The sequence below is a fragment of the Gossypium arboreum genome, chromosome 13, assembly GCF_025698485.1.
Source record: "Gossypium arboreum isolate Shixiya-1 chromosome 13, ASM2569848v2, whole genome shotgun sequence".
NCBI lineage: Eukaryota > Viridiplantae > Streptophyta > Magnoliopsida > Malvales > Malvaceae > Gossypium > Gossypium arboreum.
Genome location: NC_069082.1, coordinates 80234517 through 80255179, shown reverse-complemented (window position 1 = coordinate 80255179; position 20663 = coordinate 80234517). Strand labels below are relative to the sequence as shown.

Below are 20663 nucleotides of genomic sequence, written 5' to 3'. Positions count from 1 at the left end.
AAATAATAAAATTCTAAATAATAGTAAATTAAATTAAATTATAAATTGTATTATATTGTAATATAAACATAATGCATTTGTCAATTAATATATGTAAAAAAAATTAAAGTTATAAATACAACCATATTGCAATTATAAAAATACATCTGATTAACTATTACGGTAATAAATCATTACAAAGCACGATTCTATTGTTAATTAAAATATATTCAAACCTAGAATAAAATTAATCTATATAGAACCCAATATGGACTAAAACCCACGTATAGCTTATACAGAGTGAAATTTAAAAGGTAAGATCTTGAAGTTTATAGTACAACCTTGCTATTAAGGTAAAGGCTCGTTGGTTGTAATTTTATTTATTAAATAATTATTATGAATGATAATTATATTTTATATCTTTTAATAATTTTTGTACTAATATATTTAACTATACAATTTTATTTAATTGTATATTTTGACTTTCACATGATTTTCTTTTATTTTCTTTTATCTTTTTCCTTTTATATTTCAATCAATTTATTTTTCTAAATAATGATAATTAATTAATTTGATAATTTCATTTCAAGATTAATATATAATTGAATTAAATATAAGTTTAAAATAAAGTCAAATATATGAATTATAGCACTTCAATATTTTGTAATTAAAACTAGGAAAAATAAATCTCAAGGGTTGATGAGATTTCTTCAAACCTGTAGACAAAGTGGGTATTTTTTAAACCAAAAAAATTAATGTATTTTACGCACTGTGGTTAAGGTTGAGTTTAAGTATAGTATTAACGTATTTTATTCTTGTTTGCGTTCGGTCTAGTTCAAGATGTAGGTCTAAAATTTTGTTCAAACCTTCTCATATTTGTAAATGACTAACCCAAACTCATTTTAAGCTCGGCCATATTATTTTTCAATTTTTTAAAAATATATTTATATTATTTTTAATTGAAACTTTTGATATTTTTCATTTATTAATTATAGAAAAATTATTTTTTCATATTTACATTATAATATTTTATGTTACTATATATTTATTTTTGTGTTATAAAATACATAATATATAAAGATAATATAATATAGGAAAATATTTAGTACACGGCGAGTGAATTTTTAGATTTCATAAGTAAGGCCAAGGGATTGACAAGTTCCTATAGCGACATAGTAAAATATTAAAAATAAATATTTAGAAAAGAGACACATGATAATTTTTTAAAGTTACTTGTGGAATAAAACAAATATATTGTCAGTAACAAATACTAACTCTATAATATATTACAAAATTTAAAAATAGATTGAATTTGAGTCTTAAATGTTCAAGCCCAAATTCAATACATATTTTAAACAAACTTAAAATTTTTTTATTTAAACTTATTATTTGAGCCTAATATTTTTTTAAAAAACTTCTAAAATATTGGGTAGACTTTCAAATTTAGACCAACAGCCCAACCCTGAATAAATTTAATTTTACACTAAATGAGAAGAGAGAATTACCTTTTACCCTAGTTTTGTTTGGAAGATGTTAGGCATCATTAACGAAGTACTAAAATAAAATCGAAGTACCTTTTGGGGTGAAATTCTTTATATTCTTGATCTCTGTATATAAATAATTATAGTGAGTATAATAAAATAACAATTGATGCTTTTTAGATGTACCAAACAAATTGATACTTTTAGAAAAACATATTACTAAAAATAAAATTCGTTTATGGTACCATTTGGCTATTTTAACTTTGAAATTTGAAATTCTTTAAATAATTAAGGAAATTTAAATAAATAAAAACTATTTCAACTAACTTTGCAATCTCTTGATTTTTTTTCATAGCATTAGAAACAATTAATTAAGGAAGAATAAGAATTTTTTTATTATTAAACATGCCTATCATTTTTATGAATCATACTTTTTTTTTCACTAACAGGAATAAGATTACATTTATAATTTAATTATTTCATGCTATATATCATCAAATTGTTGATACAAATAATCAATGAAAAAAGTGTCAATTCACCTATAACAAGTGGAGAGTCAAAATAAGGAGAGAAGGAGAAAGAAAATGATAGGGATGTCGTGTAGGGTTTCTTAAAGTAGAATGGGTTGATCCTTAATCCTTTATGCATTAAGGCTTAACAAGGGGTTACCCCTTGTCGTATACTGTCACATAATCGACAATGTAGTGTCCCACAAAATTGTGTATATTGGTCGGATGGCAAGGCTAGTATAGGTCCATTGTCACCATTTGAGTGTATTATGTTGTCCTACTCTAACATTATCATCCTAAGGACCATACGAGGTGGTTACGTTTTGGTGGTCTCCACAAGGTTGCATAGCAGGCCATCTCCTGGTTGGTTCAAATAAGATATGTGGGGGTCATTTGTAAACCATTCTACATGAAGGGTTGATACAAATGGTTCCTGGCGAAGGGTTGTACATAGACTACTTCTAATAGAGGGTCGTCTATAGATTGACACATGTCTTACCATGTGTCATGCTGAGGTAGGGGTATAACAATTACCTCCCCAATTGAAAGGTAGGTTATAAAGTAGGAAACCTCTCAGAACAATAGGTAAAGTTAGGGGTTATCAAAGTAAGCCATATAACAGAAAGACTAGCAGGTGAGTAGTTTCGTTGTTTGCACATAATAGAAATGCTCATAGGAAAAAGAAAAATGTATGAATATTCTAAAAGAATGCATTAATAGTGAAACTTTACAACTATTAATTTGAAAATAGTTTCAATGATAAAGCAAGCTTTATGACCCTCGCAGAACACATCGCCAGTTTGTGTTGGTCCGAAAACCATTATAGTTGCTAGCTTTAAAACGCATCGATTTTCAATAGAGAGCTTTAAATACCTTGAATTCAGAGACTTGGGGCTTATTTCATACATTTGAAAAAAAATTATGTGTTGAAATCAGTATTGTTTGAATTGGATTTGACCGAGCACCAGCCAAAAGAAGCATCTGACAAGTGACTTTGAATTAATTAGACTGAAAATCAATACAAACCGATTAAATCGACTAAAAAATCAATTAAGCCGATTAAAATTGATTAAACCAACGGTAAAATTTTTAAATTTTAATAAATGTTTTTATCAAAACAATTCAACTGTCAAACCAATCGAATTACCGATTCCTTTTAATAAACATTGGATGAAATCTTCCAATTTTCTCTATTCTCAAATTTTTCGAAATAAGAGGTGTAGCGACGTAAAAAAAAATTTAGTTTCGCTTGGTCGCTAATTATGGTGATTTATTAAACATTTGAAAACCAACTTTCGATTTTATTAACAAAGGGAGTCGCCACCGATCTTTTTTCCAAGTGTGACCGGACACCTAATAAATCATCCTTTTTTAGAAAAGAAAACTTATTCTTGCACAAAAATGAAGGCCGAATTTAGGTCTACGTCAAAAGCCAAAGTAAAGTTGGGTTCGAGTCGATTCTGTGAGGAAGGTATTAGCACCTCGCGACGCCCAAAATTGGTATCTTATTAAACAAGTATTGTCTTAATTTTCAAAATTGCAAGTTCAAAGTAACATTGAATCGTGATCCGATCAAAACACGAGAAATTTCAAGTTTCGTTTTCTTTTGAGAAGGACGTACCGTTTTAACACGAGTCGATTGATATTCACCCAACATAGCGATGAAATCAATGACTTAATATTAAATCGGCACGTTGCCTTATTTATTGAAATTAAAATTATGAGTAAAACATTATTTAAAATAAGAATTAAGTAAATAATACAAAACAACAATGCAATTAATAATGAAATGTTAAAACCGAGAATATTAAAACAACAATATTAATATTTACAAAAAATAGAAATGATGTACTACCAATATAATAAGAAAAATAATATATTCATAATGACAATAGAAAATAACAATATATACATAAAACATACATATACATATATATATACATGACATACCAAAATGAAAATATACAACATATATTAGAAATATTAATAACAGAAAAATATATTTTATATATATATATATGCTAACGACACTACATGAATATGTACTTATATGTATTAAAAATATCTACATATATAATGGACATGTACTAATAATGATAATAAGAGTAATAATAAAAGAGCATATATACCAAATAATACATAATAATTTAAAACAAAATAGTAAGTAACAATAGAGAAAAATGATAAGTATAATAATAAATATAACGATATATGAAAATAATACTATATAAAGAAAAGAACATATATACTCCTATAATAAAATATGTGTACTAATATTAATAATAAATATAATAGGGATAAAATAAATATAATAATATATACATGATATGGTATTAAAAATATGTATATATATAATAGTATTTGAGTATGTACATGAGACAATATAAAATATATACATGGAAATATACAAGAAGTATACAACTAATAACATTAAGAATATATATATAATATAAATATAATATATACAATATACACATATGATAAAAACTATTAATATGTACATGTATATCTACATACATATTAAGTAAAAGTACTAATGCTAACAATATTAATAATAAATATAATAATAGATATATATGCATACAATAGTAAGAAACGGAACATAAAGAAAATATATATATATATAGCTAAATATAATATAATAATAACAATATATAAAAATAATAGTGATAACAATATTACATATATAACATGATTAATATTTAAAGCTAAATTAAATAGCAAAATAATATGAAATCTAAGGTAAATACGAAAAATAAATGAAAAAAGAAGAGAGAGGGAGAGAGAAGGGAGGGGAGGGAATCGGCCAAGGGCGATCAATAATGACAATGTCGGCGTCAAATCCGTCGTCGTCACGGCTTGACCCTGCATGAAAAATGTAATTTTTTATATTTGTTTTGTATATATATATTTATTATATTTTTTATTATGATGTATATATATAGATTAATAGATTTGAAAAAGGAAAAAAATAAAAAATAAAATAAGAGTAAAATAATAAAGAAGATAAAATCACCTTTAGGTATTTTTTGAAGATAAATTCTTTGTATTGATCAAAATTCCCTTTTCCCCTTTTACATGATTTTTGAATGGCTTTTTATAGTCATCTTTTACATGATTTTCTATTTTTTTTTTCTATTTTGTAGGTGGTGGTGGCAGACAATGGGAGGAAAAATGGGGCAAGTGGGAAAGTGGTTAGATGGCTAGGTTTTTTATTTTTATTTTTTGTTAGGTTTTTCTTTTTTCTTCTTTTTTTTTTTTGGGTTAGGTTTTTCTTTTTTTTTTTTTTTTTTGGGTTAGGTTTTTTTGGGGGCTTAATGGGCTTTTGAATTGGGTTTAATGTTTAGGTTTTGTAATGGGTTTGGGTAGATGTAAATGGGTCATGAGTTAAGGGTTTTAGTGGGTTTAGAGATTTAGTTGGGTTTTGATGAAATCGGGCCCGGGCAATTTGGGCTTCTACAAGAGGAAAAGCCAATATTTCAAAGAAGTATCAAAGAAAGGGGAAATAAATTAATTCTATTTACTTTTTTAACATTTACAATTAATATTCGACATATAGGAAATAATTTGTATTAGGATTATCCTAAAATTTTAGTTTTAGGCACCAATAAAATTTGGTCACATAATTAAATTTTAAAGAGATAAAATTATTATTATACACCCACCTATATTCAACCTACTTTCCAACTCTTATATATATTTTCTAAAAAAATAACTTATTAAAATTAAAAATCAAATAACATAGAAACTCCAAAATTTACATAATTCTTGTTACAAGAGATTCAATGCAATATAATTTATACTTTTAAAAAATAAAATATGAAATAGAAAACAATTTAAAATAGAAAAAGAAAAATTTATTGTCTAGGAACTAATTTTAAAAAAAATTGGTTTCAAAAAATAAAAATATTAACTTCTAAAAATAAAAACAAAATGATTAAAAATTGTAAAAAATATTTGTTTATAATTTAAAAATTAATTATTTTAAGTAATTTAATTAAAATTAAATTAAGTTGAAAAAATAATAGATATAATTAAATGTACAATAATACTTTGTTATATTTAAAATTTGATGATGTGACATTACTTTATTGGTACCTAAAATTAAGGTTTTAAAATGATTCTAATATAATTTATTCTCTAATACTTATTATTAAAATTTGTTATGAATATCTTATTAAGTGAATGTCTATCATGATCAAGATAAAATTTTGGTGTATTTTAAATTCCAATAATTATTAGAAGTAGATATCTACTTCTTTTATACTTTTATGCCTATAAATAGAGACTCGGTGAAACATTGTAATTATCCCTTTCGATCAATAAAGTACATTCTCTATTGCTTTCACATTTTCTTTATTCTTTATTCTCTTCATATCTCTTTATTTTATAACACGTTATCAGCATGATGATTCTTTATTTTTTTCAAAATCTTTCGAAGTCATCCCACAGATCAAATTCTTTTTCACTTTATACTTTTATCCTTACAACTTCATTTTCGGGATGTTGAAAGATTGAACCTCAGAATAGATTATGGTTCTTATTCCCGATCTTTGATTTATTGTACAAGCATGGGTAAAGTATATATTTAGTACGAAACTTTTATATTTCAACCATATTTTCTTTTTCAATTAAGATATGACTACTAATAATTTTTATTTGACATAAATTTCACATTTTGATGGTATTTGATTTTTGCCTTTCTAAGTTTTTTTTTTGTGTAAAAGATATAATTGTTGATTAGATATGTTTGCTATTAATATGGTATGTTTTCTCTATTATTTTTTTTGGTAAATCATTCTCTTTGAAGTTTTTTTAATTAAGTGATATTATGCATAATATTTAGATGTTTTGATTATTAAATTCTTGTTATTAAATATTCTTGAAATTTTATTAAAATTATGGTGGAAAGTGTATTAACCTACCATTGTTGATTAAAGGGAAATTTGATAGGATCTATTTATTCTTATTAACTTGCTAATGTTGAATGATTGTATGATATCTTATTGAACTTATAAATATTTTATTAGAGCAAGATAAGATTTTATAACATATATGTGATATTAAAATTTGGTACAATGTGTATCGGATAATTTTCAAACATCGTACATGAAAATTTTGATTATCTATTAAATGATTTTTACTATTAGATTATAAATGTTATTACAAAAATAAAGTTGTTTTACTACTTGTAATAGTGCTCCTGATAATAGTCAAGGTGATGACGATGATGTTAAAAATCTTCAAGTATATTTTACTCTATTTTATTTATTATATCATGTTTATCATAATTGGAAACTGGTCATGATAACATGAATAGATAGATTTTGATTTGAAATGTAATGCCCCAAAAATTTAAGAGTTTAATTGTGAGAATCTGCAGTAATTAATTTCTGTATCTCTGGTTCTGTGCTCTGCTTCTGGGTTTAAGGTCTGGAGGTCGAGTTGCATTGCTAAAAGTTTTGTTATTTTTTAAAACAACCCTTATCCATGTGTTAGGTGGTTAAGTGCAATTCTGGGTAAATCAGTGTCAAGAATGAGCCTGCTGGTTCACTGGTTAAGCATATGTTTGTATTCTATCTAATTCTGAGTTCAAGTCCCATCGTATAAATTAGAAAATATTTTTTTGCAAATTCCAAAAGGTGGGATGGTGGTTAATTTAAAACATTCTAAGAAATTCTATCATTCTTTTTACTTTTCCTAAATTTTTAGTTTCTTGTTTTTCCTGTTCATCCTTTCTTTTATTTTTCTTCTTAGTGCAATTGATTTTTGCGTGAATTGGGAAGTCTTCGTTGCCTGTGAGGTTGATATTGTGTAAGTTTCGTTGTTATTTCCTTTTGTTTTGTGATTTCTATTGTGTTAACACTTTTCTATCAAAACGGGGTTTTGCTCGTTGGCTTGACGTTTTGTTAAACACTCAGTTGGTTACTTTTTAGGTGAGGATATTGCAAGAGATGTTATTTTGCCGTGTTAGTCTGATTCTCTCTATTTCGTTCAAGGTAATTAAGCTATTTGAGTTGGGGTTGTGTCAAAACTTTCGACATGATCTTGACGGTAGGTGATTTTAGAAAAATATTGAAAACGATGGTGTAATTGATTATTGAATGGTTAATTAGGTTCCGGGTAGTCTCCGCATTGTTTTTCCGTCAAACAAAACCAGGTACGTACCAAAAATCTTAGTTTTTGCAAGTTTCGGTTGTTGAAAATGGTGGTTGTCTACGCCACACGGCGAAGCACACGGGCATGTGTCTAGGTCGTGTGGCAGGCGTGTGATTTGGCATTGTAACTCACTGTTTACTTATTTAGGGTCACACGAGTGTGTGTCTAGGCTGTGTGTAGCCATAGTGGTGCAGGGTTCACAAAAGCAACGAACACGGGCATGTGTCTGGACCGTGTAACTCACTGTTTGTGGTATAAAACCATATGGTTAGGGACACAGGCGTGCACCCAAGCCGTGTGAGTCACACAGGTAGGGACACGGGTGTGTGTCCAGGCCATGTAACTCACTGTTTATGCTTCAGAACCACACAGGCAAGGCACACGGGTGTGTGACCTAGCCGTATGGTAGGTTATTGGGCCCGAAAGCTAATTTCGAGGCCGTGAATATTACTTAATCTTGATATTGGCTTTCTTAATGTACGAATAATTGAATTTGATTATATGAGAACTGGCTAATACTCTAATCTTGATCTGTGAGCAACATAATTATATGTGCACTATAATACTTACCCTGATATTGAACTGTTCTGTATAATTGTGTAATGAGTTAGAATGAGTGAATACATGTTACGAGTATTTGTGTTTGGCATTGGCATGTGTTGGGATATTGTGAAGGGGGAAGAAGTTTGTTTCGAAATCGTGGCTACGCCACAATGAGTATTACTCTAATTTTGGCGCTTGTCGCATATTAATCTAGCAGCCAAGCTACGTCTCTATGAAAGTGTCAATGAACACTCTAAAGGTGTGCAAGGTTGGTTTGGCATTGAATGTCCATAAAAGTGTGTTGGGATGGCCAAAGACGGTGTGTAGCGGATGGAAATAGAAATGTTGCATCTGAATCTGATCTGTACCATATATGAACTGAAATAGCATATATATATAACTTGTCTACTCTGAATCTGAATAGAAATTACTGTTATATCAAACCGAATCTCTGAATTTGGAATTGTTTTATAAGTGAGTATTAATTGAATAAATTTCCTTTTACACATTGAGTTCACAACTCATTTTGTTATTGATTGGATTTCAGGTGGTTCCCAGTCTTGATTGAGTCGGTGCTGCAAGAGCTCAGTCAAGCTTTTATTTTTCTTTTAAGCATTACTATTAGGGATTTCAGTATTATATGGTGTTATGGTATTTGTGAAGTGTCAAAACCATTTTTTTTGAAAACGGGAATCGACTTGGATTTTGAAAATGAAAACGAAAATAGGAGTCGGCACCAATCCTTTTTATTTAGGTGTGATCGGATCACCTAGAAATTTGATTGTTTTTATAAAAATGTTTTGTTTGACTAAAACAACACTTTTGGTCTACGAAATTAGAGAAAATGGGTTCGGGAATCGGTTACGTACGAGGAAGGATTAGCACCCTCGTAACGCCCAAAATTAGTACCTAATTGATTAATTACTGTCTTAATGTCGAAAATTAAAATTTTGAAAAGATTTCAAAATACAATCCCTTGTCTATTAATGTTAGTTTTACAAAAATATTTTAATAAATCGAAGCGGATGCTAAAGACCTTCTTATCCCGAAGTAATAAAATGTCACATCCAGTACGTTAGGACACGACAGTTTAAACCCCCGACATAAGCCTGCCTTTTGATTTTCAAAGCTCATGCATTTTAATTTTAAAAGGATATTCGATTATTTTGGTTAAACGAGAAAAATCGAAATCCAGTAAGTTAGGGCACGTTTTCTCGAATTTCTAAACACGAAATATTGCCCCCTTTTTTAATGAAGAAAACACGGGCCGAATTTTAAAAAAGGTATTTGGTTGTTTGGTCAAACAAAAAATCGAAACTCAGCACGTTAGGGCACAATTTCTCGAATTTCTAAAACACAAAATATCGCATTTACTAAAGAATCCCTTTTATGAATTTTGGTGAAAATTAATGCAACATTTAAAGTGATATACAACATGCGATAAATATTACTATAACATGTAAAGATGAATATAATGTTAGTGGACTAGTCTCGATGAATAAATGAAGTGATAAAACAAAATTCATAATAATAACAAGCGATCATAGCATAGATATGTTTGAAATTCATGGAATAACAGATGGATGAGTAAGTAAAATAGATATATATATATTTATATTGTCAAGTTCAGATTTTTATGTAAAAAAAAATAATAATAATAATAAAATGTGTGAGTAAAGGGATGAGTAAATAGATACAATAAAGAAATATTAAAGAGAATAATTAAGGAATATCAAGAATACAAAGACCAAATTAAGATATGAATGAAATTAGGAGTACAATTTATAATAAAGTACATAAATGATGATGAAAACGAATAATTATAGTAATAATAATAAGAACAATATATGTAGTTAAGAAACACAAATAATCTAAATTTTAAAATATACACATATATATATATATATATATAAAGGATAAAAATAGATATATATAAATAATAGTAATAATAACAACAACAACAACAACAATAATAATAATAATAATAATAATAATAATAATAATAATAATAATAATACTCAAAATTTATAACAAAGTAATAAATAAGTAAATGAATAAATCACAATGATAACAATAAAAAAGATCAAACAAAATAAAAGAATATAAAATGTATGTAAATAAAAATATAAAATGAAACGAATGCATAATAAACGAAAATAAAACATAAATACCAATAAACGGTTTGATAAAAAATTGAAAACAAATGAATTAATTAAGTAAATAATACATGAAACAAATAAAAAAAACGAAATTAAATAAACTAAGGGTTGAGTTGGAATTAGAAGAAAAGTTTGAGCTAAATTTATAGAAGAATAAATGCGAAAATGATTAAATTAAAGTTTAAATGGAAATATAAGGACAAATTGAGATAGAACAAAAATATAGGGCTTAAATGCAATACGTGCGAAAGGACAAGGACTATATGGGGAAATATACCCAGTTCCCAAAACGACACCGTTCAGGTGCTTGTCTGTCAAAAGGTTTGGGGTTAAATTGAAATAAAGTAAAAATATTGTGGCAAAATTAAAAAAAAATAAAAGGACCACATTAAAACAGCCTCAAAAGTGGAAGGACCAAGGGCGCAAATAGACCCTTGGTCCAAAAACACGGGAATCCTAGGCTTTCTTGGGTCGGGTTTCGGGTCAGAGGCCAAAATGACGTCGTTTTGGCCTCTGAAACTGATCTTCAAAATGGCGTCGTTTCTAGGTTGTATATAAACCCAAAATTTGTTAAAACTCTCATTTTCAGCCTCCTCTTTTCCAAAAACCAAAAGAAAAAATCCCAAACCCTCTCAACTCGCCAAACTCCAGCCAAAGTCCGATCGCCAGACCACCGTGATGGCCGCCAGTCGCCGGTGACGGTGCCGCCTTCCACGATGGCCGGAGAGCACAAAAAAAAGCCTTTTGAATCCCATCACACGTGGAGCAAGGATCCGAGGCCGAAACCCTAAAAACCCGACCAAAATTCGATGGAGCAACAAAGAAACACCCAGTTTCTTCTCCTTTTTCGGTGTGGCCCTCACCGACGGTGAACTAATCGACCGATTAAGGTGAGTTTCTCCTTCTTTTTTTATTTTCGTATGTAAACTAGAAAAGAAAGAAAAAACTTAAAAGAAAAAAATGAACAAAATATAGAACGAAAATCACCTTTCTGTTTCAATTTTCTTCTTTTTTTTTTTATTTCGAAAATGAAAAAAATCTTTCTTACAACTGATCTCATTTCGGCTCTATAGTCGATTACAATATTAAGAAAATGTTGCTACTATTTCTCTATTGTTGCTGCTATCTTTTTTCTTTTTTTCCTCTTTTCTCGCTGTTTGCAGGTCTTTGGAGGTTGCAGGTGATGGGACGGGCCAGCGGTGGTTGAGCCTCGAGCGTTGGACGTGCTGACCCGGCACGTGGGAGCGGCGTGCACTGCTGCTAGGGTTTTTCTGTTTCTGTTAATTTTTTGGGGTAATGGGCTCGTAAAATTTTGGGCTATAGTTTGGCCTTTAGGTTTTTGTTTTGGGTTTTAAGTTTGGGCTTGATGTTGGTTTAGGGTTTGTTGGGTTTAGTTTAGTTTGGGCTTTGTTTATTAAGGCTCGGTCAAATTTGGGCATGTACATGAAGATTATGTGTTTAATTAATTGTTATGAAGGATATTATGTGATGAATGGTTCATTTCGACTGCGTTATGATAGTAGTATCTTTAGTATTGGTGATGTAACTCTCCGAACTTGGTCTAGATGTCTAGACTGGGTTTAGGGTGCTACATGAAATCTCACACATGTTTGCGATGGTGATTATGAAATAAAAAATCTATTGGGATGTTTATAAGCTTGTCCTATTAGATTTGTTGCATTCCTCGAAATGAATGTAAACATAAAGAAAGTAAAAGATATAATCAGGGACCACTAAAAGTGGGAATATAGTAATCAATAAGAGAACAATGAGAGTTCTCAAGATAACTCATCAAAGGGTAAAGATAACTTATGTTATCAATGTAATATGAAAGATTATTGGTCACATGTGACATATGCCCAAATATTTTGTTTCTGTTAATATTCTTTGAGGAAGGATATAAGAATGCAGTAATAAATTCTATCATTATAGATAGAAAGTATTTATCTTATTTGGTACTAAAACAAACAAATATTATTTCAATATTTGTGATTGCAAAATTTGTCGAAAGCTCTAGAAAAAGCTAATATATTAATATCTTGTGATGGTTAATCTATTGATTTTAAAAATATTTATAATGGATCTTATATTGAGATTGTGAATGAGGAAAATATTATATTTCATATGAATCACTATTGTTATAAATATCTATTTTGAAAGGATGAAAAGAGAGGATTGGGTTATTAATTTATATTTATTTTATAATCTTTGTGATCTTCTTTTGTCATCATCCCCATTAAGGGGTTAGAAGCAAAATATTTGACTATGAAATATCTATTTATGAGTAATAAAATATGATAATTCTATCTGAAGTTCGTTATGGTTAGATGCACCTGAAGTTCTAATTTTTTTTAGATATTTCAAGATTTCGACATATTCCTGAAACGAATATTGCATATAATTGTTTGAAAATTATATTTACTTTATTGACTTAGTGGCATTATAGACTTCACATTGATTTAGACATTTCTAGTAGTAAATGTCATAATAGTATTTACATGTGGATGTAAAATAAAAAGAATGACAATAAAATTATCAATTGTCAAAATTTATATTTACATTATTAGTACAATTGAAAAACATGTTGAAGTAAACTAGAAGTTTACTAAGATAAATACATTTACTATTTGACGTGACCAGTTAGATTATCCATGATCATATATGATGCGAAAATTAATTGGGAATTTATTTGTACATTCATTAAAGAACCAAAAGATTCTTTAATTTAAAAAAAATATATATCATTTGTTGTTTGTTCTCAATAAAAAATTTTCTTAAAAACTCACTAGCTAAAGTTGAGATTTAATGTCTCGCATTTTTGAAATAAATATGGGTCCATTCATCCACCATGTGGATGATTTTAATATTATATGATTTTGGTATATGCATCTACAAAATAATCACATATGTGTCATCAATTTGCAATCTGTCATTTGCAAGATTGCTTGTTTAAATAATTAATTTCAGGTCATGCAATTAAGACAATTCATCTTGCTAATACTGATGAGTTTATGTCTCGATCTTTTATTGGTTAAGTTTAAAAAACTTTTGTAAAAGTTTACGCATCATGGTTCAGAGAAATTATTGATTGAATACCTCTGATTAATGTCTAAACATTAGTTATGAGAACTAAACTTCCTATTTGAACATGAGATTATGTTGATTTACGTGTTGTACGCATCAAGCCAATAAGTTATAAATATTCCCCATTACAATTGGTTTTTGATCAAGAGCTAAACATTTCTCATCTTTGAATTTTTGTATGTGCATATATATTCCAATTGCTCCACCACAACGCACAAAGATGAGTGAATTCTCAAAGAAAGTTGGGAATATATATTAATTACAAGTTTCTTTATATTATTAGATGTTTTGAATGCATTCGAGATTCAATTATAACATGATTTGTGATTACAATTTTGATTTGATAGTTTTCCCGACATTAGAGTGAGAGAAATAATAACTTGTGATGAGTTAAGGAAGAGTAATTTGAACCAGAAGTTCAATAAGGATAACTCATTACAAGTTAACTATTAGATGTATTTACAAAATTAATGAAAATAACCAAGTTAATATTTTAATTTGAACCAAAAGTCCCAATATAACAATCAGTTAGAATAAATAATAGTTTGATCGATTACAAATGTGAAAATTCCTTTAGATGGTCATATAGTGAAGGCGGGTGCTCTAGAAGAGACCCAAGACATATCTAATAAGTAAAACTCCAGAAGAGATTCAGGTACCTCAAACTAAATTTTAAAATAATGAAAATAAGAGATCTCGGTAAGTTATTTTAATTTGAGAAAATATGAAACCGAATAATAAAAGTGGTCGACAATTATTTTGCATGCAATATTATTATTGAAACAATGAAATAATGAAATAAAAGGAGGACCTTGAGTAAATCTATTGAGAAATATAGATACGGAATAAATTGATCAAAATAAAAAGACGCAACTCAAGTACAATTAAATTCATAGAGTTTTTGGACCAATAGTCCAAATATCTAAAGGTATAAAGCCAATGAGGGTGCAAATGAAGTAGGTTTGCAAAAGCGGAATAAAAATATGAAGTTTTTCGCTAAGTACTGGTATTGATTATGAAAAGATATAATATTTTTTTGTAGTAGATGCAATAATCTTTAGACATACTATTTTGACAATTTATAAAAAATTTAACTTGCATCTAATGGTTATTGTTACAACCTTTATAAATCACTATATAATAAAATTTATATTAAAATCCTTGAAGGATTTAGAATATTAGAAGCGTACTGAAATTCTCGGGAAATTATTCATTTATATGAATTGAAATAATTGAACATGTGTAGTAATTTTGACTTTGTCAATAATAGTTAAAAGAAGATTATATAATGATCAAAAATACCTATTTGTATTTTTATAGAAAGATCATGATTAAAGTTTATTATGTTTATTGTTGAAGCTCTGAAGATACCAAAACACGTTTTCCAAAATTTTCCGCACTCATAATTTTCAAAAGAATAGTTATATAAATGCTTAACAATACATTTAAATAGTCATTTGAAAAATTAGTATTCAAGATTGAATACGTAAAATATGAGAAAATATATGATATTTTTATGAGAAAAAGTAAATACGCATTACACTTTATCTACCAATGAACATCCAAGAAAGAGTTATAAATATTTCATTAAATGAATGTCCAACATGATCAAGATAAAATTTCAGTATACTTTAAATTCTATTAATTATTAAAATTTGATCTCTACTTCTTTTATACTTCTTATGCCTATAAATAGAAAATCTAATGAAGTATTATAATTACCTCTTTTAATCAATAAAATACATTCTTTATTGCTCTCATAATTTCTGTATTCGTTATTCTCTTCATATTTCTTTATTTTATAAGAAAATTATCATTTTAGGATAATAATAGTTATTGATTGAAAAGTTGCTTAAATAATGGCAGATAAAAATGTAAACAAAAATGTTACTAAACTACGCATTACTTAAAAAAAAATTACATTACATTACAAGATTTAAATTTAAAAATAAAATATATACCGATATGAAACAGTCCTTTCTTGTTCAACTTGAAAGTGTCAAAACTTAAGATTAATGTTCCGCAAGGACAGCAATCAAATCATAAATCGAACCGTCAAAATCAAAAGCTAAACCTGTAAAAACTTGAGCCAACGGTTCAACCAATTGGAAAGCTCAAATTTTCTATTGGCTTGAAACCCAACATTTCCTTCTTCCTTCCATTTTCCTTCCGTGGTTTCCAGAGTCCTACGGCCCTTAGAAGGTAGACAGGGCAATCGGCACCCTTGTCAGAAACTTCCAGGCCAGAGCATGGAAGACCCGAAGGCTCATAGTTACCTGTAGCCAGATGATGAAGCTTTACAGTTAAAAAAAGTCTGACCACCAAATTGGTTTTACAAAAAGGGCTTCTAAATGAAGATTATTTCTAACAATTGATGAAAGCCTCTAAAAGGCACGCACATTTTGGCACCGCAAAACAACTAAAAGCCACAATACAACATACCAAGATGGGAGCCAGTGTGAGCAGCAAGGCAATCCAGCAAACATGCTCATCTATGTTGTTTTACCATTTGTTTATCAGGAGCTGTGAAACATCACGAGAACATTTTAGTTTCTACTTTAGAACTGGATTTATAGTTGTGTAAGTAAATTAAATCATCAACAACATACTATTGGAATAACAGCTAGGCAGTATGGATTTAGGAGAAAACAATAATAATGACATACAACAGAAGAATAACATTAACCCACCAAATAAGAAGTATTTATTTCGGCTTCAGGTTGGGAGACAATCAAAATATGATTTATCCAACAAGAACAACACAATTTTACCCTATAAGTGGTTTACCTCTTTATACTCCAGACACAAAAGCAGACTCCATTTAGAAGGAGAATAATACTATACTTCAGCACTTCAAATAAACTCCAGACACAAAAGCTGACTCCATTTAGTTCCAGTTGTAGGAGGAACATCTTCAGGAGATTACATAAAATGGCTTCTAGATTTACCCAGAGGCATTGATTTTTTATATGGTGCCACTGGAGACATCATAAAATAGCTTCTTGATTTATGGAGAGGAATTAATTTTTCACTAGGTTGCTCAAAGTCTTCCTTTTTTTTTAAGTATCATTGTCCAACACCCATATCTGCTGCATATCCAAACGTGAGTATGAGGATACAATCTTCCAAAGACTCTCCAAATACCCATCTCAATCACATACCAGTTCCCGACACTTATACCCAATTCCAAGTAACATAGATTTCTCCTACGAAGTCACTAGGTACACACACTTGTCAGTCACCAGTTCCCCTGCACCTTTATTTTTCATAAATGTGATCACATATTGTAGATTGAAACTGTCTCAAAGGGACACATACCCTAGAAACAAATGCATACACCTTCTGGGGAATATCTTATTGCCATTTTTCTTTTGATTCTAACCAGAAAGCAACAAGTCATACGGATTATCCTAACATACATCAAAATGCAGGAAGAGCAGAAGAGAAATGCAGAAATGAGGTTTACCACACCACTATGGAGTGAGGACTACTTTACTCAAACGACTTAACTCGTTTGTGACCTAAGAAATCTATTACAGCAATCAAATGATTTATGAGAAACTAAATGAAGCTTAACAGAAAATATGAATCTTAGCCCTAAAATATCTTAAACAAACAACTCACATAAATATTTTTAGAATGAAAAGTACGTGAACATAATGAAGCATAGAAAACATGCCAAAGATTACAATACAAGCCTAACATATCCAGAAGGTTGTTTTTCCCCAGAACAGTCTAGATGCTTTATTAGATGTGGGGAAAAAACAAGAATCTTACAGTTGATGCATGTTTTTCAACTTCTTCCTCTTTTTCCGATTTTCTTGGTTTTCAGTACTTGATAGCGTATAATCTCGTAAAGGGTGATATTTCATGGATTTCAACTCTTCCTTAGCAGTATCAAGCCTTCTCTTCTCGTCTCTCTGTCATTAAAACACCATAGACACATCAAACGTAGTTCACAAGTTTAAAGTTATTAATTAGACATGTTAGCACACCATAAGAAATGAATACTCACATAAGCCTTATCAAACACTTGTAGCTGTTGGTTGCAAAGTTTAACCTCCATATCTAGGGCATGAACTCTAGATTCAACCGGTACAACACATTGCTCAACCATTTGCTTGTGCCTACCACGCACAACCTCAGGCTGCCACACATTCAAAGCCACGGACGCTTGACTGAAACAACCAATGCCCAAAGATTGAATCCAATGAGGACTCACAAGTAACATTCACGAAATATATTTAAAGAAAGAAGAATAAAAATGCGAAGTGTTCTATTTGTCTCTGAGGTTTCAACCCAAAACTAGATTCGTTCTTGTTACAAAAGAAAATGACTAAATTCAACCATTGAAGGTGTAACATATTACTAGTAATTAGAACACTCTGACCTCCTAAAATCCTTTAATCACAAAAGTCAATAACATACACATATCCAGGACTGTTTATTTGATTTAAACAGAAAAATTAGAACTTCAAACGAAATTTAAAATTATATCAGAAAAACTGAGATTAAATCCTCAAATATATCAACTTATTCTTTTCTTTTGTGCAACAAAACCATAAATTAAACATTAAAAACATGGGGAAAAGTCTACAAAAAAAAAATTGAAATCATTACCTGACCTTATGTAAGTTAGATCGATATATTCAGTTTTAAACAGAAAAATTAAAATTATGTCAGAAAAACAGAAGCTCCAAAAAAAAAAAAGAAGAAGAAGATATTATTACCTGACCTTGTGTAAATTAGACAACTCCAAAAGTGCAGAGTTCAATTTATTTCTTTCTTCACGTAACCGAACCTCAATTTCTCGAAGTTTCCTTAAATGCTCCGAAACCAGACTCTCTTTCCTCAACACCGCCCTTTTATGAGCCCACAATTTCCTCTCTTTTTCCCTCTCAAACCTACCAAAAACAAAAAAACAAAACTTTTTAAACAAATTTCAAGTGAGAATATTTCAATTATCTTTGGAATTTACCTGATTTTGTAAAGGGATTTGGCGGAGGAAGATGATGATGTTTGATTGGGGAAATCAACGGAGATCAAGTGGGACCAGAGTAAGTCGTCGTTGGATAAACGATGGAGGCGTCTGCTGCAGATTGAAACGCAACAAAGATCTTTAAAAGTAAAATTTGAGGCTTTGATTCCGATTTCAAGTATTTTTCTCCATAGCTCGTCCGGTAGTTCGTTCTTCCAACTCATTTTTCCTCTCTTTTCTTTTCCTTTTTACTGGTTGATCTTTTTTTAAGCGGTAACGATCCGGTTTAATTAAATGCTTTCTAACATTGGTTCTAGAAGATCCGGATTGCTCTTCTTTACCAAAACTCGATTGTTATAAGCTTGCATAAACTCGCCGCCTAGAATGCTTTTTATGAGATTTTACAGGGTTAGGAAAATTCAAAATAGATGAAATAATATAATTTGAGAAAAATAATAATAAAATAAACCTTCATATTCAACAACAAGCTCCATCAAAATATCAAAGATTTTAACTTCAACCTCAGTCTCAAATTAATATTAAAATATTTTGATAATCAATTATGTCACAATTTAAGTATAATATATTTGGAGTAATTTCAATCATTTAATTACGATAAAAAAATCAGCACGAATGGTCCAAAGTAGTAGGTAAAAATAAGCAAAAGAATCGAGCATAGATGATGACAAAACCATCCTTAAAATGCAATTTTACATTAATAAACAAGATTAATAGCAAAAAAATCTTCTAAGAGTGAAGTCTTATTAAACAATAGAAGATAAACAAAAAGCGTAAATTACACCAACATGCCCTCAACTTTAGAGCATTTGACAAAACAGTCATTTTAATTTTATTTCAGTCACTCAACTTTAGATAAATGACAAAACATCCCTTTTTTTCGTTTTCCATTACAAATTTAATGGCAAAGTGACATGACAGATGACGACTTACTTGGTGTCATTAACCGTCCAGCTAGTCGCTTAACACCAATTTAAACAATTCTATCAGTAACAATTTAGGGTTTATGCAATAGAATAAGAAGAGAAAAAGAAGAAGTTGAAGAAGAAGAATAAAAGGATAAACAACCCTATAAGCACCAATGTAAACCTTTTATTCTCTCTCAATCTCTTTAAATTCATTTCCAACCTTAAAATTTTGTAAACACTCTCCACTTCCTCTCTTGCCTCTCTTATTTGCTTATCTTCGTAATATATTTTCCAGATGCCTCTACTTTCTCAGTTCTCTCCCATGTCTTCTCACACCATAACTAAAACTTTCATTCACAGAAAATTCAATCCAAGCAAAACTCTCTCTTTCCCTTTGTAAGGAAAAATCCCAAAAAATATTCATAAAGGTTTTAATCAATTGGAGAAGTCATAGTTTTCTCGGAGTGAGAGATTTTAAACCTAATGAAACACTAAGTCATGGAAGTATCTTCTCCTCACCTATTTTTGTATAAATTTCAATAAAACAAAGATACTTCTTTTTCTCTTTGTTTTGTGTTTCGAATTAAAATACGGAAAAGTATAACACAAAAAAAGCTTTATTTTGATCTTGAATGTGATAACACAAAAAAAGCTTTATTTTGATCTTGAATGTGACGGGGTTCTTTGTTTGTGCACTGTTAAGAGTTTGGATTTCCGTGTTTTTGTTTAGCATGGGTTTTGGTTATAATCTGTGTGTTCCCCCTTTTTTTTTCTTTCTTGTTTGTAGGATCTGGTTTTGTGTTCTTTTTTTTTAAATGTTGGAACCTTTTCTTTTTGGAGGAGGT

General features: G+C 29.2%; 1 protein-coding gene across 1 annotated transcript; it reads right to left on the bottom strand.

Annotated features, from left to right (window-relative positions):
* Positions 1 to 15789: 15789 nt before the first annotated feature.
* On the bottom strand, positions 15790 to 19423 carry LOC108461804 (F-box protein SKIP24). Its single transcript, XM_053024775.1, has 6 exons — positions 18893 to 19423; positions 18645 to 18818; positions 17930 to 18092; positions 17692 to 17834; positions 16357 to 16437; positions 15790 to 16190 (listed from the first exon to the last, which is right to left on the bottom strand). Exons 1-5 carry the CDS (start codon positions 19114 to 19116, stop codon positions 16431 to 16433), a joined length of 711 nt encoding a protein of 236 aa, XP_052880735.1. The 5' UTR covers positions 19117 to 19423; the 3' UTR covers positions 15790 to 16190; positions 16357 to 16430.
* Positions 19424 to 20663: the final 1240 nt, after the last annotated feature.